We start from the raw sequence: 24,285 nt of genomic DNA on the forward strand, positions 1-24,285 counted from the left end.
ACAACAATAATGATGATTAATTAACGACCTCTCGCTGTTACCGTCGGCCTTTCATTTCCAACTGCCGGAAGGGCACAAAACGCCTCTACCCCCAATGCAATTCGATTCCATTTCCTCCTCGGGCGAGACGCACCTATCCAGCCGTGACCTCCGTGACCTCGTCTCTGTCTCTCTGTCTCTCTGACTCTGTGTCTCTGTGTCTCTCTGTCTCTGTGTCTCTCTGTCTATCTGACTCTCTGTGTCTCTATGTCTATCTGACTCTCTGTCTCTGTCTCTCTGTCTCTCTGTCTCTGTATCTCTGTCTGTGTCTCTGTCTTTGTGTCTCTGTCTCTCTGTCTCTGTGTCTCTGTCTCTGTGCCTCTGTGTCTCTCTGTCTCTGTGTCTCTGTCTCTGTGTCTTTGTGTCTGTCTCTCTGTCTCTGTGTCTCTGTCTCTGTGCCTCTGTGTCTCTCTGTCTCTGTGTCTCTGTCTCTGTGTCTCTCTGTCTCTCTCCACCGTCTCTCCGCTCCCCCTCTCTCAGTCTCCACTCCAAGGGAGTTCATTCCGTCTCTCGTCGTTGGGTGATTCTCGTGACGTCTCCTGGCCCTCAACATCACCTTGATTTGTTTCGCCGTTTTTATAATTCTCCAATTAATAACCATCGTTAATGTTCTCAAGGGCACTTCGGAAAATGTTTCTATAATGGCAATCTGAAAGGCGGGTAATTTGGCTGACGGTGGCCGCTCGACTCAATAATTATCCAAGATGGAACAAAACCTTCTCTCATCATCATCACGCTTCCACATATCCCTGGGCTGTGGGTGCAGTGCACGCTGCGTTATCAATCATGCATATCTAACACGTGACGCACATCCCTGGTATTATTGCACTGCTGGATGAAGGCCCCTTTCACGCCCCGTGCCAGTCGAGTGATCATACTTCACCACACTGGTCGGCGCGAGTTGGTGAAGGCGAAGAAAATAGACGCAGGTGCAGAGAAGTACAGTACAACATAACAATGGATTTGACCACAACTGAGCATCTGCTGCCCACCGCAGAGCAAGAGGCGATGGAAACCCTGTTTCTGCACGGTGGTCGGCCATCCAAGCACTACCCACACTTTAGCTGCACAATTGCACGAGATGTAATGAGATCTACATCATGGGACCTCCTTTGCCAGTACCACAATATGATAATAGGGGGTTTCCCCCTTTTTTTCTGGCAACAAAGAAAGCTGTCTCCGGTGTGGAGCAATCAGTTTGAAAGGACAATTCATATATCACCAGAGTTAGTTTTTTTGTTTGCATTCTGACCACAAGCATTGTGGTTAATGCAGACATAATTCCTTGTAAAAGGTTTCAGTTTGGTGTTTTAACATCTTAACACCTGTTTTGTTGCCAGAAAAAAATGGGAAAAACTCCATTATCATGTGATGAGATTGCACGCATTATGAGCGATTTGGTCCACACAGACACACGGTAAGGTAGAAACTGGACTGCGTAGGTGCTGCGAGATTGAAATAATAACGCAATAATGTACAGGCTTGTGTAAGTGGTCTGCAGGGTGAAGGTCTCCCCACGGCATGTCCATTTATCTGACCATACTCCTCCACGCTGGTTGATTCTTTTTCAAAGTGAAAAGCATCGCTGTGTTCAGAATGCAGTCCCACACGTGTCGTGCCACACTTTCATTTATAATCTCGGTGAAGCAGAATTTTGAGGCCGTACGCAGGCGTGAAACACATCGTGGTGGCTGGCTCCAAAAAAATAAAACTGGGATTGGGCAGGACGCGTCGCGGCTCGAAAGAATGACGGCCGATGGTGAAGCATGAGGCCGGGCGGGCAGCCAAGGTTTGACGAAGGCGTCCAGGGCAGGAAGTTTACCGCAGGGATGGAGCTATCGTGACATCAGCCTCCGTAACTCTTTGCGGCAAGACCGCGAGAAATAACGGCGACTTCGGGAGGGGGGTGGGGGCAGGGGGGGCGGAGATCGGGGTCAACTCAGCAGTAGATCGAACATGACTGACTGACGATAATTCTTGCACGATGAACGAATTCTAGATTTGAAGCTTTCGTGACTGCAAGGATTCATACTCTTAGTTGTTTCGGTAAAGTCACCATGTAGGTAAAAAATGAAATTAAAAGTAATAAAAAATAAAATAATAAAAACCACGACTTTTCGGAGGCAACACAAGTCTCCGTCATCAGGTGGGACCGTCACAGCCAGATTTGCTGTATCAAGTGAGGCAGGGATTCCAAGATGCAAGTTCTTAAATACAAGTTAAGGGGGAGGAGAGGGGGGGAGCTCATAAGAATGTGGTAGCCAATGAATGGAACGTATTTGGAGGGGTGGGGCTAAAAGAGAGCACGAGGTGTACGTAGACGTGGACGTGTTTGTGCGCAAGCCCCTGTTGGTGCACATGATAGAATAGAACGAAAATGCCCATGTTGTTTTTACCCCCATTCTCGGCTCAGTCTCGGCATCGCACAAAAGGGCTTCGCAATGGGGTCACTCGTAAAAGCAAAAACACACATCCGTGCGCCGTCTATTCGTGGCATCTGCTGGGGCCCACGCGCTAACGGAACCCCGAATCGCCCAACCCCTCGCCGGAATCGCCTGTTGCAGCACACGCAACACGCTCGTAGCACTCTCCTGCCACGAGTGCAATCAAACTGTCTTTTAGCCTCCTCATCCTCCTTGGCGGCATCATCACCATTATAATGTCGCCGCCATTAGGAGTGAGTGAGTCTCCGTCAGATAACGGAGCCGGCCGTCGGAGGTCGGGTCAAGCGCGATTGTAAAACAACGCGAGCCTCGCCGCTCGATGTGCCCCTACAGAGTAATTTACATACTCCATGTGCATGGCGTTCAGAGTCTTCGAAAGATATAAACGACGAGTTACTTTACCATAAGTGCTGCGTTGAGAATGTAAGTTTGGAGACGTGCTCTGATAATGATAATTAACATGATTATTACATGTGACCGGAGCACCGTGAAAGGTCAGCTGGTGTGTTGAGCCTGGTTAGTGCGTTGGATTGGAGACTGCCTGGTTATTACCAGCTTGTGTAAGATCGAGGATACCATGTGACCAGGAGATGGTGGTACACGAAATTGATTCTTAAATCGATGGGTGTGGGGGGCTTTTGAGTTCGACGTACTATCGTCACCTCTTTGAATGCATTGGGTTTTCTCCGGTTTCCCCAGTTTCCTCCCACAGGAAGCCAAACACTTTATTTAATTCGCGATAAAGTGTTTTGTTTATAAAAGCAAACGCTTTCTGTAACATTTCACACTCTTCAATAGAATAGGCCAACATCCCAACATGCCAGGACCCGCCTGGTCCAGTCTCGAGACTCCTTGAGGCTTTTGTGAACAAATAAACATCGGGTTCCTCCAGTCTAACACTAAATACGACAATTCTAAATCTGCATAGAGATGCCCGGTCGTGCCTATCAGCTCTCCGATGTGTTTTCTGATCGTGACCACGTGTTGCTCGGCACGACGTCCGACGTTTCGCTCCACGCGCCCGGAGCCACATTCCATTTCTGACAAAGCTCGGCTTCGCTCCCGTTTGCTCGGAGCCGCTTAGGGAACCTAATCGGGGAACTGAAACCCAACACAGCTCCCAGCACGCGGACATAACGTAGAACGTGGCCGCGAACCCCTTAAAATCAACCGTGAATTCAAATGAACTTTGACCGCTGAGCCGCGTGAAATGTGTCCCGCCCGCAGCTCGCCAGAGGACGCACCGCTCCGCTCCTCGACCCGGCAGGCAGGCGGTGGGGGGGAGGGGGGGGGGCCGTTGATCCGGCGTCGCCCGTGGACCATGCGGCCGGGGGCCCGGCAGCACCTCCCGCCCAACGACCGCCCGAGCGCGTGGCGCGGTGGCACGAGGGTCCGGGCTCCGCACGCAGCGGGCGGCGCGTGAACGATGAGCGGCGATGGCGAGGCGCTCTTCCTGCGCGAGAACTCCCTGGCGTGGCTCGTGTGCTCGCTGACGGCCCTCGTCGCCAACGTGTGGGGCATCCTCAGCGTGTCGGCCAAGCAGCAGAAATGGAAGGCGCTCGAGTTCCTGCTGTGCACCCTGGCCGGCACGCACGCCCTCACCGCCACCATCCCCCTGCTCATGTACGCCGTGGTGAACATGCGACGCGGCTCCTCCGACTACGAGTGGACCGAGGGCCTCTGCAAGGTGTTCGTGTCCAGCTTCTACACCCTGGCTCTGGCCACGTGCTTCACCGTGTCGTCGCTCGCCTACCACCGCATGTGGATGGTGCGCTGGCCCGTCAACTACCGGCTGAGCAACACGCGCAAGCAGGCGGTGCAGGCCATCATGGGCATCTGGACCGTGTCCTTCATCCTGTCCACGCTGCCCGCGGTCGGCTGGCACGACACGACCGAGCGCTACTACGCGCGCGAGTGCCACTTCCTCATCACCAAGATCGGCCTCGGCTTCGGCGCCTGCTTCCTCACGCTGCAGGGCGGCAGCCTGGCCATGGGCATCGCGTGTACGGGCATCACCCTCTACCAGACCGCGTGCCGCGTACACCAGGCCCGCCGCGCGCCCGAGAAGGCCACCATCACGGTGCCCACCATCGTGGTTGAGGACACCACGGGCAAGCGCAAGTCGTCCATCGACGGCTCCGAGCCGGTGCAGACGTCGCTCAAGACCACCTACCTGATTAGCGTCATCGTCTTCTTCTACGACTGCCTCACCGGCATCCCCACGCTGGTGAGTGTGGGCGGTCGAGGTGGCGGTTGGTGGTAGTGGTGGTGGTGGCGATGGGGGCAGAGGAGGTGGTACGTTTACCACCCGTCCTAAATTATTCCCAAAGTCGCCCTCCCTCTTGTTGAATGGGTATTTGTGTGTATGCGGTCAATAAATGCCTTGCAAAAGGTTTTTATTTGGTGTTTGAATATCTTAACACCTCCTGTTTTATTTGCCAGAAAGGGTAAAACGTCTTCTTATATTTTCATAATTTTTTATACTAGCGAAAAGATCCCACATCTAAGGCAGCTCAAGCCTCCTCATTCTGTGTGCACCCCACCACTCTGAATCCCTCCCCGCTCATCGATATATCGCTCCATCTCCACATCGCAATCAACTCGAGCCTCCTGTAAATCACGTGGCTTCCGTGTGGACGTGAAGACAGGCGACTTGTAAAGGGGGCCATATGCATAGCCTCTGGCACAGCATGATACGTTATCACCAGAATCAATAGTCGTTTGTCATTGAGACGGCCTGCACGAGTTACTGATGAGTTCACGCGACTCTTCCATTGCGTGGACAGGAGGTGGTGAATTGTGTTAACAGTTTCATAATGAATTTTAATTTTCCCATAGAGGGATTTAACGCAACTGGCCACTCGCTGTATTCGATGTGAATCTTTTTTTTTATATCGTAGATCGCAACAATTTACATTTGGGGTTTAAAATATATAATCTCAATTTAATGCTTTCATGACTGCAGGGATGCATATTCTTGGTTCTTTCGGTAAAGTCACATAGAATATATAATCTCACCTAAGATATTTCATGCGACCTACTGCTGGCGTTTTTGCTCTCAGTCGGGCTGAGTCTCAGAACGAGACGGCACTGGATCATTACGACGATACAGATGAATCTATTTGATTGTCTTACCCAACATGTTTCAGGGTGCCCGCCACGGTGAACGGTCAGCACACTGGACGTGTTAAACGAGAGGTCGCCAGGTCCGATTCGATCTCCCGGCACGGCAGTTGAAACGATGACGAAACCATTGGAACCTCATTTGACAGTAAAAAATATGATAATTGGTTTTTTACCCTTCTATCTGGCAACAAAACTGACACCTTTTTTTACAAGGAGTCATGTTTACACAGACCACAATACCTGCAGTCATAATGCAAACAAAAAACATAACTCTGATAATGTGCACTGTCCTTGAAGTTGATTGGTCCACACCCGAGGAAAGCTGTCTCGGGTGTGGACCAATCAACTTCAAGGACAGTGCATATATTATCAGAGTTATGGTTTTTTTGCATTATGACTGCAGGTATTGTGGTCTATGTAAACATGACTCCTTGTAAAAAAAAGGTGTCAGTTTTGTTGCCAGATAGAAGGGTAAAAAAACAATTATCACGATGACGCAAGTTTCTTTAATCGCCCCCATCAACCACCTCAGCGGTTTTCACGTGCAAACCCACCGTGTAGTCGATGGGCAGGCCGCGTCACGGTGGGGTGAAGTGTTGGTGCTTCCACACACGTGGCCCGCGTGGAAGTCGGCCAAGAAGAGCGTCCGAGTGGAGCTCTCTCTCTCTCTCGACCTCCCTCGAATTGAGGCCATACTGCCAGCAGTGGCGTGAGCAAGCAATTACAGGGCTGCACCTTTACCTTCCTACCAATTACCCAAAATGCTCCTCTGCAGGCTTTGCGAGTTTTTTTTTTTACGGAATAATCAAGGCTATGCCTGCGGGCGTATAAAATAGGGATTTGCATTTATTTGGCGCTTAATTGCCACTGCAGCTCAAACCGTCTTACATCCACAGAAACCCAATGTGCATCCATTCACTGGGGACTCCAACAGAGTTCAACATCTAAAGTATGTTCGTTGCATTCATCCTGCATCAAATCTCACGCAGAAATCGTAGAATCCACTGCGGAGGGTTTGCGCGATCCTGCTGCTGCACGGCTGCCCCATGTGGTTTTTTTGGGTCGCCTGGCCTGTCGTCTGGCACCATGTCCGACGTTTCGCTGCCAGCGCCGACAGCATCTTTAGGAATTGCACCGAAAACTCCATCCGGACAACAATGCCGTTTCCGACGAAGTTCCCGACCCATTGACAGAAACGTCGGACGTCGTGGCAAACAACATGCGGCAAAACCCGAAAACGCATCGGAGAGATAATTGTAAAATCGCGTTCAGCAGAGCACGCGATTATTTGTTTATGTTATTCTCAGAAGCAGATCACTGCTTTGACATTACCCCCTGCGCGGGCCTCAAGTGCCGAGCACATGCACTGAATTAGGATGACTCTCTGTTTTGCCGAGGCTACGCGTGCATCTATGCAGCCTATTTTGTCATGTAGGGAGCTGCGGTGAAGGGGTTCGCGTGCCACGTGACAAACACGAGAACCCGGATTCGATTCCCGCTGACGGCCAACATCAGTGGAGAATGTCTGAACCGGTCCTGAGCCTCCCCTCGGTCGATCACTATCACGACGCCTTAAACTAGAAAACTGGCTCCCGAAGAGCACTTGCCCCAACGGCTTGTGAAGGCTACACGGCGGGGGGGGGGATCTCTGTCTTTGTTTCTTTTTCATTTGGCAAGCACCACGAAACGTGAACTCCCCGCAAGATTCCAATGGCGAGCACAAAAGGAATTCAACTCGGGACGATATTATCGGCGCGCCGCTGGAAGGCGCTTACCACACAATGGCTTCTAATGGGCTCCCAAATTAAAATGACGAAGCAGCGGTGCACATTTGGCTGTGCGCAAGTCGTAATGAAGTACGCGGGCTGCTGCCTTCTGCTGCAAATGTATTAGGGATAGCTTCCACCTACCCAATTAAGCCATCGGCATGTCGCGCGCGGCGGGAAAAAGTGTGCGCGTACCAAACTCTTCCAAGATATCCGGCCGGCATAGTTGAGCATCCCAAAATGCCATCGTCCATGACAGCGGCTGAACAGAGCTTAGAGGCCCTTCGACCAGCAGTAGCGTGAGCAAGGAATTGCAGGGATGCACCTTCACCACACCCCGGAGCCCATCACCTCCACCAAGCACGTTGCTCTGAGGACGCAGGTCTATTCCACGCGCCGCGAGTCGCGGCGTTGTCCGGGGAGTGGCCTACCTCGTGGAGCCTCCCCGGCGCGGCGCGAGCGACCAACCGCGGGGCAAGCTCGATGAGTCGCGTGCGGACGACCGCCCGGGGAAACGAGGGCCGTCGGTCAAGTTGACGTGACGCGGATGCCGTCGATGCCGGCGTGAGGGGTGGACCACGAGTCGCTTCGTCCGGTGCGCCGCGCGGGGCAGAAGCACCGTTAAAAAAAAACTACTGCGCGCGATTCAATTGTAACAAATAAAGTTACAGGGAAAGAGTTCAGCCCTGCCCTCTCTTGCTTCAGGCCACTGCTGTCGGAAGGGCCTCTACGAGATGGTGCGTTGGAGAGCCCCCCACCCCCCCCCCGACTAAGAGAGTCTCACAAAGTGCAACGCGGGTAACCGCAGTGAGATCTCGCGTAGCTCTCCGACGTGCGTTTCGTGATTGCACAGCGTGTTTTTCGGCATCGTGTCCGACGTTTCGCTCCAACTGCTGGGAACTTCTCTGAAAAGAATCATTCCATTCAGTGCAGTGGGATGCCGAGCCGCGCTCGATAAAATCTGAAAACGCGTCGGAGAGCCTTCCGGCACGACCGCAATAAGCCCACGCAGTAGAAACTCTCTCAATTAGCTAGATACATTCATTTGATTCCATTTTTTAAACGCACAAGATGAATATTCACGGCATTCCCCGAATACGAATAGCTCTCCGTTTTGGCCGCTCCCGTCAACGATGCAGCGAGACGCAATTCCGCGGGGCCTTAACCACATCTGGCCGCGATCCAGCAAGCCTTGCCACGGAATGTTTTAACGATGCCGTGATGTGCTCCGTGACCGGGGGTCACGTGGCGCGCACGCCATGGGGCTGACTTTTTAAACGAGACGCATTCCGCCACTGGGACGGCGTTTCGAGCTTGTGCGGCACGAAGGGCTGATCACAATCCACGGCGCCCCACGTGCACCGCATTCAGCGGGCGCGAAAGAAGCGGAAAGTTGCCTCCGTGACAACAAATCCGTTACGCCGCAGAGAATCGTGAAATTGCGGAGTTGGCTTTCACACAGAGGACTGAGTCACCAAAGCCATTAAATCTCAGCTCGTTTCTTCCGAAACCTGTGCGGGTGTCACGCATTCTAAAGGGCATTAGTGCCGCTCGCTGATATTTGCCGCAACCCCCCCCCCACGCCTTCAACTACGAAAGGTGGCTTTATGCTCCAGTAAATGCCCTCTTGCTCCAACACGTTTCGTTAAGGTTAGGCATGTGCTTTCGTGCCATACATACCCATGTATACATACACACACAGCGATGAGCACTCGTGCCATTATCAAGCATGTGCCTTTGCCTGCCAAGAGCAGACATTGCTCTCACACACACACAGTAATAGCTTTGTGACCGAGCACATGCCCTTATACCCGTATTGAGTGGCTAGTCTCAAAATGCATGCGATGGCCCAACCCAATTGTGGGCCCTTGCTTCCACCAACCGACATTGACCTGTGTGGTAAAGTATGGTTGAAAAAAAAAACATTATTATAAGGCATGGAGAGGCCTTTATCCAGCAGTGGATTTGCAATGGGGTGTAAAATAATATTATTATCGCGACCAAATCACCCAGAATCTCGAGCTGATTTTAAGCCTGGACACGTCGTGAGAATTGTATTTTATTATGTTTTTATTTTATTTTATTATTTCCCTTCTACGTGACTTTACCGAAAGAACCAAGAAGACCTGGGCAGTTGCTTCGATGGGTGATCCACCGTGCATTGAACATGTGCCAACAGACTGTGGGGCCACGTGGGGTGGCACAGCGGAGGACAGCGCAGCAGAGATGCACCGTTGGACCGCACTTTTACGCTCCCTTCGTTAAAACACGAGTATAAACATTGCGCTGACGCTGCAGGTCAGGGCATACGGCTTCCACGAATGTGTCGTAAAACAGGCGCATTCGTCAAGAGTCATTGAGTTGAAGTGCACCGCTATGATGCAAGGATGAGTGTGCAAGGCCAGTCAGCAGTGCAGACAGGAAGGGCAGAAATGACTGTGAGCGGCTGTTGGCAATACTAATAATCATGAGCCTTGTGAGACTCATAAAAGAGAGATAAACAAACAAGTCGTGAAAAAATTAACCCGTAAAAACAAAGTTTTTCACTATAAATCCTTTATATGCGTGGCGGCTAGAGTCATCTCGTCCTCTGGCTTGAGATGGCTGCCACCTATGGGTCAGATGATTGCCTGCCACCATTAAGCAATTGGTAATTAAATCGTATTTTTTTTTTCCTAAAAATTGTAACATTTTGGAAAACATTTTTCACGAAAATACATTGTCACGCACAACGAGTCTGTGTGCAAAATGTCAGCTCGATTTGATCACGGGAAGTGGGTTAAAAAACGACCGAAAGATTTGCACGGTCGTAAGCGCGCAAGCAAGCAAGTGAACTTAATATAAAGGATTTAAAAATCGCGCTTATGCATGGCCGGCTTGCTTATGCAGCGCTTTCCAACCCGCGGTTTGTCTTTAATTAACGGTCGGGTAAACCGACGGGAAGCTGTCAGGGCCAAATTAATTTGCATATTCTGCAACGGTCCTTTCTTCGGCTGTGGTCAGTTTATTGTGAGGGAGGCCCGTTGAGATGGGAAGCGCTTTTTGAAAGGCGACCCCGGGCAAAACGGGCGATATACGCTGGCAACCGTCTCATCAACGTGGCCTGTTTTCAAATCGAGCAACTCCCAAATAGTGACACAACTTCACACCACAGTTTCGTTCATAACACTGGTCAACACACTTTTTCTGGCATAAGGGTGCTGATTCCAAATCTGGCATCAGTTTTTGTCTATCACATGAGGTTTTTGAGATATCAAATATTGCATTTTCAATAAAAATTGCAGAAGAAAAATATTAAATAAATGTGGATATCTACATAAAATGATATTATAAACACACTATCCTAAAAATACATCACCATATTTTAACACTAAAGCAGTCACTGACTCGCAACAACTTGCAATCATAAGTGACAGAGTTAATTTCGGGTAAAATCAATGAAAATGGGGTATGCCGATAGCATAAAAATGAGATGTGATAGAGCAAATCTGAGATCAGATTTGGAATCAGCACCCTGAAATTAGTCTAGCTGCAAAAGTCCAGGCCAGAAAAAAATGTCATTTTTTTGTTGACCAGTGTAATGGATTATTTTGACGAGCGTTATCACGAGACCCCCCACCCCCACTCCCCGTCTCACTAGATGCACCACTGAGATATCGTAGTGCTGTGGTGGTGCTGTGTTGTATTGCGATACGGCTCATACAGAGAACACCGTCAACACGAGGACAATGAGAGAGATGTATAACCCCTGGACTTATAATGGCCGAGTCGTGTTTACGCTGGCACGAACATGCAACGGCTCACGTGTATGTGTTGTTATTATGATGGCGTCTACCATCTACAAGCCAAAGCACACTTCATTTCTTTTTCATCGCCTTTCAAATACATTACACGATGTTCATCCAGTGCAATTTACATCGACAGGCATGCCAGCTGGCTACTGGAAGACTAAAGCCATATGGAGGAATAATTACAACCGGGATATGTTTATTTCAGTAATCGATCGCTCTACCGATTATCGTCCAATTAACTTGACTAAGTGGATACAACGAAAATATATTTGGGGGGAAATCGTCCCAACTGCGTTGTTCCCATGTGTGCTGCTGGACGGGAGGTGATATACGGGCCTTGTTGATATTATCTGCATTATCAGTCGCATCAAGCTAAGCCTGTATTTTAGGGGCAGGTGTCAGGATTAAAGGGATCTGAGTAACCGACCACAAAATGTAGTTGATTACAACTTTCGGTCGATTAATCGTAATAATATTACGTTTTTATTCAGTAGCGTCATTAATGCAAACTGCATCTCACACTGCCGCTGCACATTAAACAAGACGCAAGTGCATTCATGTAAAAAAATACATTCAGAGGTTCTCAGCCAATTAATGAGTGTTTATACACGTGGGAGGAGACTGGAGCACCGGGAGAAACCCCCGCGCATGCGAGGGGGCAACATGCGATACCAGATGGAACAGATGGAGATTTCAATCCTGATTTGATGGAGATTTGTCCAAACTTGCTGCACCGGCTGCTGATGGCACGCCAAGGCATGGCTTCTCGACGCCCGTGGGAATGGAGTCTCGCAATATTTGTAAGTTACACCAAACCTTGCCTTCGCAGTGTTGGATTACAGGCAAGCAGTGCCACCACTACCACCATCATCAGTTCTGATAACACTGGTCAACACACTTTTTTTGGCATAAGATATTCCAACGGTTATAAGGTAATTTTGGGGTGCTGATTCCAAATCTGGCATCATTTTTTGTCCATCACATCAGGTTTTTGAGATATAAAATATTGCATTTTAAATAAAAACTGCAGAAGAAAAATATTAAATAAATGTGGATATCTACATAAAATGATATTATAAACACACTATCATAAAAATACAGCACCATATTTTAACACTAAAGCAGTCACTGACTCGCAACAACTTGCAATCATAAGTGACAGAGTTAATTTCGGGTAAAATTAATGAAAATGGGGTATGCCGATAGCATAAAAATGAGATGTGATAGAGAAAACTTGAGATCACATTTGGAATCAGCACCCTGAAATTAGTCTAAAGCAGCTGCAAAAGTCCAGGCCAGACATGTTTTATTTGTTGACCAGTGTAATAATAATAATAACATTACCAAGTATTTACCCAGGAAAGCCTCGCCGAATCTCAGGATTCTCTTGACAAGAGAGTGCTGCAATTGGGATGTCTGCCCAATACTATTATTGAGTGCTTGGCTTCGTGTGGGAAGAAACCAGAGTGCCCGGAGAAAACCCCGCCGCACATGAGAGCGGCGATACTCAGCACTGCCATCCCCTGGTCACACACACCTCACAACCGCGTGTGACAGTCGTCAAGCGACGGTAAATGTCACTCCAAGTGGCGCGGGAGAGGTTTTACTTTGTGAGCATCGACCCGCGCACAGAGATCCACGACGTCACTCTCTAGGATTCCATTAATTTCTTGGCGAACATTTTAAAATATCAAGATCAAAGACATCTTCAAGAATAAAACCGCTGATGCGACCACCCTTTCTTCCCTCTGCCAAAATCCAACAGCTGCTGCACAGTAGATACCCGACTTCCACGATCTGCCCGAACAGTTTAACGCCATCTGCTCTGAGGTCATCTCTTCCCCTTTGGTCGCCAGACTCGTGGAGAACACGCCAAATGCCACCGTCACGGCAACCTGGACCTCCCTCTGTCCTGCGCACGTGTGCAACCCAGTGCGACATTTATTTTTGCCAACTGAGAGCTAAAAACCCTTACCTGCCATGTTCTCTTCCAGACTTGAGCATCGCACAGCGTGTCTTGCCATGAAATCCGATGGGAAAGTGTCAATTACAAGCAATGCGATGCATTGCCAAGATGATGAGTGCTTCGACCGTGTCATCAAAATGTGACAGATGACATTTCAGCAATAGTCCACAGCTGGGAGGAGGGTGGGCGGGAGGGAAATGTAATCACTACGGAAAATTTTATTGCAGTTCTGAAAACTGCATACTCATCACAGTGCCCTGCCACCGTACCGAACAATTAGACTAATATTAAAAGTCATTCGCATCGTGCCAGCTTTTTCCATGTGATGTAATGTAATCACCGTTGGACGTGTTTTTTTTGCCAAAAAAAGAATCAGGATGATTTACCAGCTTTGTTTCGTGTCTATCGCGAAACCTGTGGCCGAGTGTAAATTTGGCAGAGCAGATGTCACCGCGCCTTGAGCTGTACGCACACCGAGATTCGTAGCCGCGAGATGTGGGGATAAATCTGCTTGCGCTGGTGATGTACGCTCGCCAGCCTCGAGTACGATGCAGAGCACGGTCGGTAAAATCCACTCGCCGACGTTCAAAATATATTTAACGTACGTGCATACGAGGACAGTACCTTTATTGCCTGGTGACAAATGACGGCAAGGGGGGAGACAGGAGGAGTTCATCGGCTGAAAGGACGTTAATCACGCTGAAAGGCCGCGAGACATTTTCGATATTGATTCTATGCAAAAGTGCACACCTGTTGATGTGGCTTTGCTCCGCATGGGAGGTGCAGCCTCTGTTGTGGCCGTGCTTACGCATGCCTTCGTGAATTAACCTTAATGTGCCCGCCAATGTGCATTTTTAAAAAGTTCAACAAATAGACGGTTTGCTTTTGAGCAAACAAATCAACACGATGTGCTGGTTTCATCTGCCGGCGCTGCAGTTGAAACAATACGCAAGTTTCTAAAATGCCTACTCCTCCGACCAAGCAGCGGCATATATGGGGTAGGCCACAGTCAGTCAATCGGCAGGCCACGTGCGGTGGTATAAAGTGTGGGTACGACCACTTCTTCTGAGACGAGTGGCTAGCAGTGGCATAAGAAGGCAAAAATATCCTCTAGAAGGGTTCCTTGTAGCTCCCACGAATGGAGGTCCTTCCACCAGCAGTGGCATGAGCAAGAAAGTGCGAAGGCTGCACCTTTAACTTTCATAATTATTGCTACTGGTGAAGTGTAACTCCCACTTGGAGTGTCTTACGCTGATCGCCGGCCTTCGTCACCGTTCCTAACATGTCCCGGCCAGTGGTGACGCATCGTAGGGTCCCCGACCTTTTCGTGCGGCATCCTCTCCGAAGCGTTTGTTAAACGTCTTCATGCAAATAGCACGGTGCCGGCAGGCAGCGCTAACGGATGATTTTCGTCGCCAAACGTTTTAGAATTGGCCACACGGCAGGTCAGCGGACCGTATGAGCATGGCACCGTGAAGCCCTTTACTTGACTGCTGCTGCCTCTCACCTCCAGCCGAGCTGAACTCAACATTATCGACTAAAATAGACTCCCATGATTTGCTCTCTGTGGATGCAAGGCTAATTGGACTGTCATTCCTGAAATTAGTTTTTTTTAACCTCCAAAAACACAACGGATGCTTGTATTATGCAGCAGCAGCAGCAAAAAAATATATTGTAATATACAAGTGTAGCCCTAAAATTACTTGCCCAAGCCACTGCTGGTAGATGAACCTTCCGCTAGAGGGAGCTCTAGAGAACCCCTCACTTCTAAGGGCGTGTTGGCCTACTCTTCAATGCTGGCCAGACGTCGTCTAAAATGTGCGAGTAGCCACACTCTACCCCACACCACAACGCCAAGCGTCCAGCAACAAACAGCGTCCTTAAAGTTGTAGAATATTCGATAGATAAACGCTCGTCTTGAATTAAGCACGGTGATAGGAAGCTGGTATTAGCTGAGAAAAGAGACGACGGGACCAAATTCCAGAGTCCATTCGTGCGAGCGAAGAAGCATAAATTGATGTGTTTGGACCTGCATAAATTTGCCCCATTGTTTCATCTGCTGCTCCGATAAGTAGAATCGAATCGAAAAAACCTAAGAGTATGAATCCTTGCAGTCACGAAAGCTTAAAATCTAGGACCACTGGAGAGTCCAATTTGCTAACCATTACACCTACGCAGTATTTCCGCTTATATTCAGCTCACGGAGATGTGCGTTAAGCTGAAGGAGCGCTGAGCCACTTTACAGATTGCAGTTTGGTTTCTGGGCGGCCTCATTTCAAAGCGAGGAACTTCTACGGCGGGGACGGCGTCTTTGTGGCGACTGTTCAAGCCCGCTCACAAACGAGCCATTTTGTTATTGTTGAATGTCCCCGTGGCTTACGGAGATGCAAGTGCCACGGCAGTCACCCGCAGTCTTTGAAATGTCCTTTCAAACACGTTTCCTGCGCGCACTCTGGATTCATAATAAAATAAACATTCAGCGGCACCACCACCACCACGTTCATTTTGATCACCGCCCGCCTTGAGTTATTTTAGGTGCTGCATTTCATGAAACCTGTCCAAACTTCAGCTTTTCATGGTGCAATGGAAAATCCACCGAATTTATTGCAGCAGCTATCCTGACAGACCTTTCGTGTTCTCTCTCTCTTTGTTGTCAAGTTCTGTGCCTGAAGTCAACGTCCATGGCTCAAGGCCCCCCCCCCCCCCCCCCCGTGAAACGCAAAACCGCGGCGCGCAGTCCGCACGAAGTCTCGCGAGATTGGACCGCACGTCTTGCGATGCGGTGATTAAATACTCAATCGACGAGAGTTCACCGGTATTATGTTTCGTGAGAGTGTTACATTGAGGATCGTTAGCGTTCACGGCAAAGGTCAAGAGGTCATCACAGAGGCAAATGACACAAACAACAAATCCACTCAAAACCATCCGAGAAGAATGCAATTAATCACTCCTCTTCTCATATCCTGGCCCCACAGCCAAAGTGTTTCCCTGCATGGGGTACATATGTCCAGCAGTGGACAGCCCCTGCCAAAGTCATCCACAGCGCATGCTTCAGACAAATAGACGTTCCATGGCCGGCACCTCCAATAAAGTGAGCTTTTACCAGCCACAGAAGAATGAATATCAGAATATAGTCGGAGGTTGGCACGTTGCCCCAACCTCTAGCAGCGGCTCTGATACAGACAACGTCTTCCCAACCCGCCACGTGGTTTGCAATCATTCCTCTCTCCAAATGCGCGGCTCGCTCCTCACATCGACAAATGTTACCACTGCTGAGTGGTAAGAGAGACGGGGTGAGTGGGGCTTCCTTGAACCAACACGTGTACATTGAATTATCTACTTCTCTTCTGAAAGTTATCTACCCGCAGAGGGTAGGTCCCTGGTTCAAGCTGCCTCCATCCTTTAGCTCTCCGATGTGTTTTAGGGGTTACCGCGCGAGGTTCGGCACGGTGTCCGAAGTTTCGCTCAGTGTGCCGGGAGCTCCTTCAAAAACTGAACAAATGTCATCAATTCAAATCAGTTCCTGAAACATCGGACGTCGTGACGAACAACGCGCCGTCGTGTGGTGCTGAAATTTGATTTAATTCAGTTCCTGCAGAAGCTCGCAACATGTGGATGCAAAACGTTGGACAACGCGCAAAACAACAACATGCGGTACAACCCGAAAATACACCGGCAGAGCATCCTGGGAGTTTAGCGTTTCAAATCACTAACCCTGAAAAGAAGTGGTTTCACTTTTTCACTCGTGTCCTTCTGTTTCTCCCTTTTAAATTTTTAATCACGCACATTCAGAAATATGATATTCGGGTACGATTTTCATATCCCTATTTCAGCGGTAAAAGGTACCAACACAAAAGCCTGACGTCTGTGTCTCTCCCTGTCTCCCCGTGTTTACGTTTCGCTGCAGTCGTATAATTCAGCCCGTATCAATTGTTCTCTCCCACTAATTGGATATATGAATTAGTTAATAGGGTACCCTCGTCCTCTTCTCAAGGGCAGTTGTCCGCTCTCGGTGTGCGATTCACATTGAACGGCTGTGGTGGGGGTTTTTTTCAATGTTATCGGTCTGTAAATCCATCCGCTGAGTTGAGCGTAGACACACAGACATGCCGAGAGTGATGAACATCACGTTTTTTTTACTGAGATGGAACAAAAAAGGATGCTGCCACAGTGGTGTAATGGTTATCTGCACAATGGACATACAATCCAAAGGTCAGGCGTTCCATCCCATCTTTTGGGCACTGCAGGTCAAACAATGGGGAAAGTTTCTTAAATCTATACGGAAAAAAACTAATTTCTAACAGAACTGCGTTTTATAGGAGTAGGTTTTTACCCTTTAAACTGGTACAAAACTGACACCTTTATGCAAGGCATCATGTTTGCAATAACCGCAACACAAGCAGTCAAAATGCAAACAAAAAGAAACAACTCTGATAATGGTAATGATATGCACTGTCCTTGAAGTTGATTGGTCCACACCCGAGACAGCTTACCTTAGAGCCTAGTCTCCATTGGTGTTGGACCAGATGACGCCAAAAGGCGTACAACTCAAAAAACAGCGCACTATCAGACTATTGAGAGCTCTGGGTAAGCATTTACACTATGAGACCTCCTTTACCAGTGGCAAAATATAGTAGTAGGTTTTTGTACCAGTTTAAAGGGTAAAAACCTACTACTATATTTTGCCACTGGTGAAGGAGGTCTCATAGTAGAACTGCGTTTTGTTTTTAGTTTGTTGTCCATAAGCGCGACTGGCTACGTACGCTGGTGCGAAAGAAGTTCAACATGCAGACAATTCCCCCAGGACTCTATCCGCCCAGTAGTATAAATGGATAACGCCACGGCAATTGGATCGGCAGTTCGCATGTGGTGGGGTACAGTTCGGGTATGCACGCCTCTTCCTGCTGAAATTCCACTGAAAACGATTACGCGGAATTTTCTAAACGGTTTCCGGTTACCGTTCAACGACATCCGTGTGGATCAATGCACGTGGTTGTATTCGCATGTTGTAACGGTGTTTAATGCGAGCCCCTCTCCAACCGCGAGATGTCGCAACATTCCACCGCACGGTTTTAAGACGTGAACCGACTGTCGAATCGTATCGCGACTGTTAGTTGAGTGGCAAAGAAAGTGAACGCTGACATCTGCAGCATCGAGGTACGCCACGAGCAAAGGGACGCACCGAGACTTGTGCGTAGAAGGTGCAGCCCTGCAATTGCTAACTGACGCCACTGCTCGTGAGAAGGCCTTCCAGAATCAGAATATCTATTTATACTGGAGGAATCCAATCAGCCAAGGCTATAATTATAATATATGGGGGGGCGGGGGACAGATACCTATATTCAAATATTCTCAAAATGTCCCCCCCCCCCCCAATATATTGCTATAAAATACATTTATTTGTATATGATTGTGGTTATGGTTGTGCTTTATTAATCCCTAATCTCTACCATTACATACAATGAAACAAGAAAAGGTAAAAAAAAGAAAAAACAGAGCAATGTAATACAATACACTATTAGACATTATTGTAAAAAAAAAAGTCTATCCTATGTGTTAGTGCATTTTTTTTTATTTTAGGCAGGAAATGCCAAGAAATGAGTTTTCAAAATTAGACATTTTTTTTCTGGGGGGGGGGACCCCGGACCTCCTGTAAGATTTGGTCCCCCCCCCCAATGTGGACTCCATGGCTACGGCCTTGCAATGAGCTATAAAAGCTCTTTTTCACAGATTTCCAATAGAGGCCACTCCAGACAGACCCTCTGAAGTGCATTTCGTCTACTTATTTCACCTTGGCCAGAACCTCTTGGAAAAGGGGGAGGTACCTACACTGTACCCAGCACACACACACACACACCACGTGCAAATCGTAAACTAACTGCGTCGTTATATTATTGGTTCTTTCGGTAAAGTCACGTAGAAGGGAAATAATAAAATAATAAAAATAATAAACAATAAAAATTCTCACGACGTTTCGACTGCAACACAAGCAATCATCATCAGGTGTGATTACGCGGAATTTTTTTCAAATTTTCTTGCTGTGGATTTCACACCTGATGACGATTGCTTGTGTTTCAGTCGAAACGTCGTGAGCATTTTTATTGTTTAATATTTATATTATTTGATTATTTCCCTTCTACGTGACTTTACCGAAAGAACCAAGAATATGAATCCCTGCAGTCACGAAAGCTTTTAATCAAAATTTTACTGAGTCGTTGTTTACACTGCTGAGTGGATAGAGGCTGTGGGCTGGAGGAGGTGTGGGGAGGTTGAGAAAGTTGCACCGTTGGTTTTAGCTGCAGCGCCGGGAGCTCGAATCCAACCGGCGACCTCTGGATCGCAAAGTCAATGTGCTCACCATCACACGTGGACGTCATCCGCGTGCTGGTGTATGGGAGAGTGTGGCGCCACATACTAGGACACCACTTGCATTTGAATAATGACGGTGGGTGAACGGGTGGTTGGGCAGGAGGGTAGTAGCCAGCATTTTAATATTCTACTCCGTGCGCTTTGTTTTTAGAGCGAATATTACTTACATTCCATTTCACATTTTACGTCCAATGTTTAATTAAACCGCGAGACGCGTTATAAACCGCGAGACGCATATTGATCCGATATCAATCCTCGTGACTCTATTAAAACAACACACTCCATATTCGCCCATTGCACATTTTTTCCCCTGCTGTCATCTCACTCTATCAAGTAATTTAACCATAATCTTTTTTGGAAAGTACACAGTCCCCGCTTGAGCTATTCATTGCAAAACAGATGCGATGTGCCCAATCAATTGCCTTGAAATGAACACGGAAGGCAGATTAATTGGATAGATACTGGGGCACACTACACTGGCAGACTTCATAGCAATCTCGTGGGGAGCGACTGGGATTTGATTTTACGTGTCGCTTCTGCACCTAGCAAAGAGGCAATTCCCCCCCCGTCCCACACCACGTAACTGCACTCACACAGCCATGGGTACACATCAATTATTTATCCGCCACATGCAGTGGCACACCCTGGTCCTCTGTGCTAGAGAGAATCTCGTGGGTGGAGGAGGAGGAGGATGAGGCATGACCATGGGGTCAGCCACAGGCCTCGTGGCTCTATCAGCTAAAAGTGTAGCCCTTAAATATCCTGCTCATACCATTGCTTGTGAAAGAGGAGGTCAGCGTACAATGTAGAGAGCCCCCAAATGTATACAGTAATCCCTCGCCACTTCGCGGTTCAAGTTTCGCGGCCTCAGTGCATCGCGGATTTTTCGAACTGATTTAAAGGCCTCATTATACCTGTGCAGTAACACCATCATCATCATCATTCATCATCACATTCATCGAACTGCACAGGTCTGTCATCGTCGTCATTGTCATCGTCATTGTCGTCGTCGTCGTCATTACTGGAGTCAAGTCTCAAGATACTACTGTCATTGGTGAGCGTAGAACACCATGATACGTATCGTATGAGAGAGAGAGAGTGAATGTATAATATGAAGGTTTTATAATTAAATAGATTTAAGTAAAAAATATATATAAAGTATAAATATACATATTTTAAACATTCTGGTACCCTCACACACATATACGGAAATTCCTAGGGGGCCAATCCTACTTCGCGGATTTTCACCTATCGTGAGGGGCTCCGGTCCCCATTAACCGCGATAAACGAGGGATCACTGTAGTGCGTTTTGGCCTACTTCCAAACGTTGGCCAGGTGCCTTGGAAGGGGTGGAAGTACTGTAACCACACTTTATCCCATTGAAAGCAACCCGTCTAGCAACTGTAGAGTAATACATTTATGCTGTTGGGTGGACAGGAGTGGTTGTGGTGGTGGGGGGGGATGTTTTAGAAACCCGCCCATTGTTTCAGCTGGCACGCTGGGAGATGAATTTGAACCGGTGACCTCTGGATTGCGAGTCCGGTGTGCTAACCATTACACTACAGTGGCAGCATCCCATATATATACATCAGATCGACTGTTACTGTCGAGACGTGGGGGGTAGGAAGGGGGTCTCGCTTGGGTCTTTGCCTGCAGGGACCCCGAGGAAGGGATTTGCCAGGAGGTACACTCGGGGTTGATGCCAAAGGGAATATGCTGTAAAGTGTCTTACGCTCCCACACTGAACTTGGCCTGCGGTGACACACGCCTGCAATTAAATCTTATTTCACGTCGTGTTTTCACGTTTAATGAAACCATAAAACACGTGGTCTATCGAGTCCATCGATACCAATATTTTTGGCTCTATTAAAAAGAAACGACTTTTAATGCCCATCCTTGTAAAAAAAATGTGGACCTCCAGTCATCTCGCTGTGTCAAACAAAGGGACTATTTAAAAATACAGTTTATTTAAACACACTTTAATTAAATGTACCCTACTCGTAATGGCAGAACTCCAAGACTCCAGGAAGTGGTCGCAAAGCTTGCCATAACGTAAGGGGCCGTGGTGATTTACAGCCAACGTCAGTTGAGCGTGGACATAACATGTAAAAATGAATGTATTAAAAACCTTTTTTTATGACAGAATATTGTATTGTCATAAGTATGACATAAGTATACCAAGTTTGCAGTCGATACCACATTGGGAAGTGGGTTAAAATTGAGTTACAAGATTTGAGGATACAACTACGAAAACAACAACGACAACAACAGACAGAGTGAGTTAAATAAAAGCGTGTAAAAAAAGCGCACACATTTCCCCCTTGACCTCCAAGCGGCCTGTGGATGGCGCAGAGATTGTGTTCATGAGAGGCCCGCTTGTAAGGTGGTGAGCTGCCTGCCGGAAGCAGTGCATGTAGGGTGTTTTCTGACTCCCCACGCGTGCACAGCTTGAGAGACAGTTCTTCTAGTGGGCTGTGTGTGGGGTTTTTATCCAGGCGCTCCAAACTCATCGCGTAACAACTGGCCACACATCGCAAGCAAGATCCAAACCTCTCGTGTGTCGGTGATGACTGGACATCTGTGAGAACGAGCTTTATAGCTCATTGCATTCCTCCAGTATGAATACATATTCTACTTCCGATTCTGACTAAAACGCGATAAGAGCCTATTGGAATGTAACGCAAGAGAAACTCGTTGTCCGAGCGGGCTTGGATAATCATAAACATACCTTTTTGTCCACTTCATTACGCTGGCCAGTGTGGGCTGGCAGAGGTGGGGGGCCGGTTCAGAGATCACTCGAAGCTAATGCGAGCCATGACCAGGTCACCAGGTCACCAAGTCACCAGGTCACCAGGTCACCGGGTCACCAGGTCACCAAGTCACCAGGTCACCAGGTCACGAGGTCACCAAGTCACCAGGTCACCAAGTCACCAGGTCACCAGGTCACGAGGTCACCAAGTCACGAGGTCACCAGGTCACCAAGTCACCAAGTCACCAGGTCACCAGGTCACCAAGTCACCAGGTCATGAAGTCACCAGGTCACAGGTCACCAGGGTAGTCCGACAACTTACCCCCCCCCCCCACCATTCCCACTCCACCCAGTATGCTCAGATAAGGCGTGTTAAATAAAAAATGCATCTCAGTGGCAAATTCAATCAATCCGGCGTCAGCATCGACAAATATCGCGCGCTTTGCCGGTATACCTGCGTCAACGCTCACAGATGATGTTTGCCAAGCGTGCGTATAATTAGAACATGTGTTTCCCTGGCCAATTGTTTTATCTTAAGCCACCGGTGGGGAGGAGCTTCATCGGCCAGAATTTGATCGATACATTGGCATTGTGTAAATAACCGTGACAATCTTGTAAGCGTGACAATCTTTTCGGGTGGTCAAGGGTTAATGACAGGCATAAAGCTACCACGTGGCCTAACCCATTTTTTTTTAGGGGTGCGCGTGTGTGTGTGTGTTTACACGGGAGTGCCAAAATCCAGAGGCGTCGTGTGGATTCACAACTCGCCTCATTAATCCTTCCAGACAATCCAGGCTTTGTCTTCCTCTCGGGAACGATGGGACGCGGGCAAACATCTGCGCGTGCAATCCGCGTGCGCCGTCCGCGTACACGTCGCTTGTACACGTCGCTTGACGGTGTGGACACGTCTTGTGCACGGCGTGTACACAAGCATGTGTATGCAAGCAGCTGCCAGCCGTACTGAGAAAGGTGCATCCCCAGTCGTTAGCGCTTAGATTGCAGATGCGCGCTGACCAGTTATTTTCTCACGCTAACGCGCATTTCTACGAGTGTGAATGAGTTTGTGCGAGCCACGTGATCTCTGTGAGATTGAACGAGCTCGCTTGAGCTAAGGCATCTCTTATGGGAGTGAGTTGAGGCCGCTTTGGCCTACAGATCTCTATGCAGGGGCAGAGTCACGCTGAGAAAATTGGAGGTGTCCTGGGAGCGAATGGTGGCTGGTGGTTATTAGTTGTATCACGAATGCAAAAGTGACCAATTATTTGGTAATGTGATCATTAATTACTGTTGCCACGCTACGTGTAGTACTGACAAGCCATATTTAGCGTTCGTTTAATCATCAATCTACGGAGCTATTGGCCACCGACTCACTGCTCGTGAGTTAGCGTGTAATTTAAATGTTCCATCATGAGCACAATCAGAACGTGATGAACATTACTCTCGTTATGCAGGGCCATTGGAGACACGTGCTGGTCATTGCTGCGTGAACCATTCGTAACTTGAACAGGTCTGAAGTGTTAGCTCTGGGATATCCACGTCTCCAAAACGAAGGGATGCGCTGCTCCTCGAGACACCTGAAGAGATTCTTCATCTCGTGGCGTAACGCCGAGAGCACAATTGGAATAAAGTGAAGGGGAAATGGTATTACTCTGGTTCTTTTGGTAAAGTCGCGTAGAAAGAAAATAAATTAATTAATAGAATACGACGTTTCGATTGCAACACAAGCAATCGTCATCAGGTAGAAAAAAACCTAGTGAACTTAGAAATATAATGCAATCCAACACAGAGAGTCGGCTAACACAACAGTCAGCACCCTATCTGGTTGATTACGTTCTTCCAAAGATTGTTAAATTTGAGAGAGAGACAAAACACAGACACGGAGACACGCAGACAGACACACAAGCAGAGAGAGACAACACAGAGACACACAGAGAGAGACACACAGAGAGAGACACAAGCAGATAGAGACAACACAGACACAGAGAGAGACAAACAGACATACACACAAGCAGAGAGAGACAACACAGAGACACAC

General features: G+C 48.2%; 1 protein-coding gene across 1 annotated transcript in view; it reads left to right on the top strand.

Annotated features, from left to right (window-relative positions):
* Window positions 1-24,285, top strand: part of LOC144728418 (putative G-protein coupled receptor 162) — a 45,051-nt gene that overhangs the window by 5,889 nt on the left and 14,877 nt on the right. Inside the window, exon 2 of the mRNA XM_078607848.1 lies at window positions 3,711-4,710. Coding sequence (XP_078463974.1) covers window positions 3,910-4,710 — 801 coding nt within the window. The 5' untranslated portion in view covers window positions 3,711-3,909. The remainder of the gene's footprint in view (window positions 1-3,710; window positions 4,711-24,285) is intronic.

This window comes from Lampetra planeri, chromosome 28 (assembly GCF_965212315.1).
Source record: "Lampetra planeri chromosome 28, kcLamPlan1.2.h2, whole genome shotgun sequence".
NCBI lineage: Eukaryota > Metazoa > Chordata > Hyperoartia > Petromyzontiformes > Petromyzontidae > Lampetra > Lampetra planeri.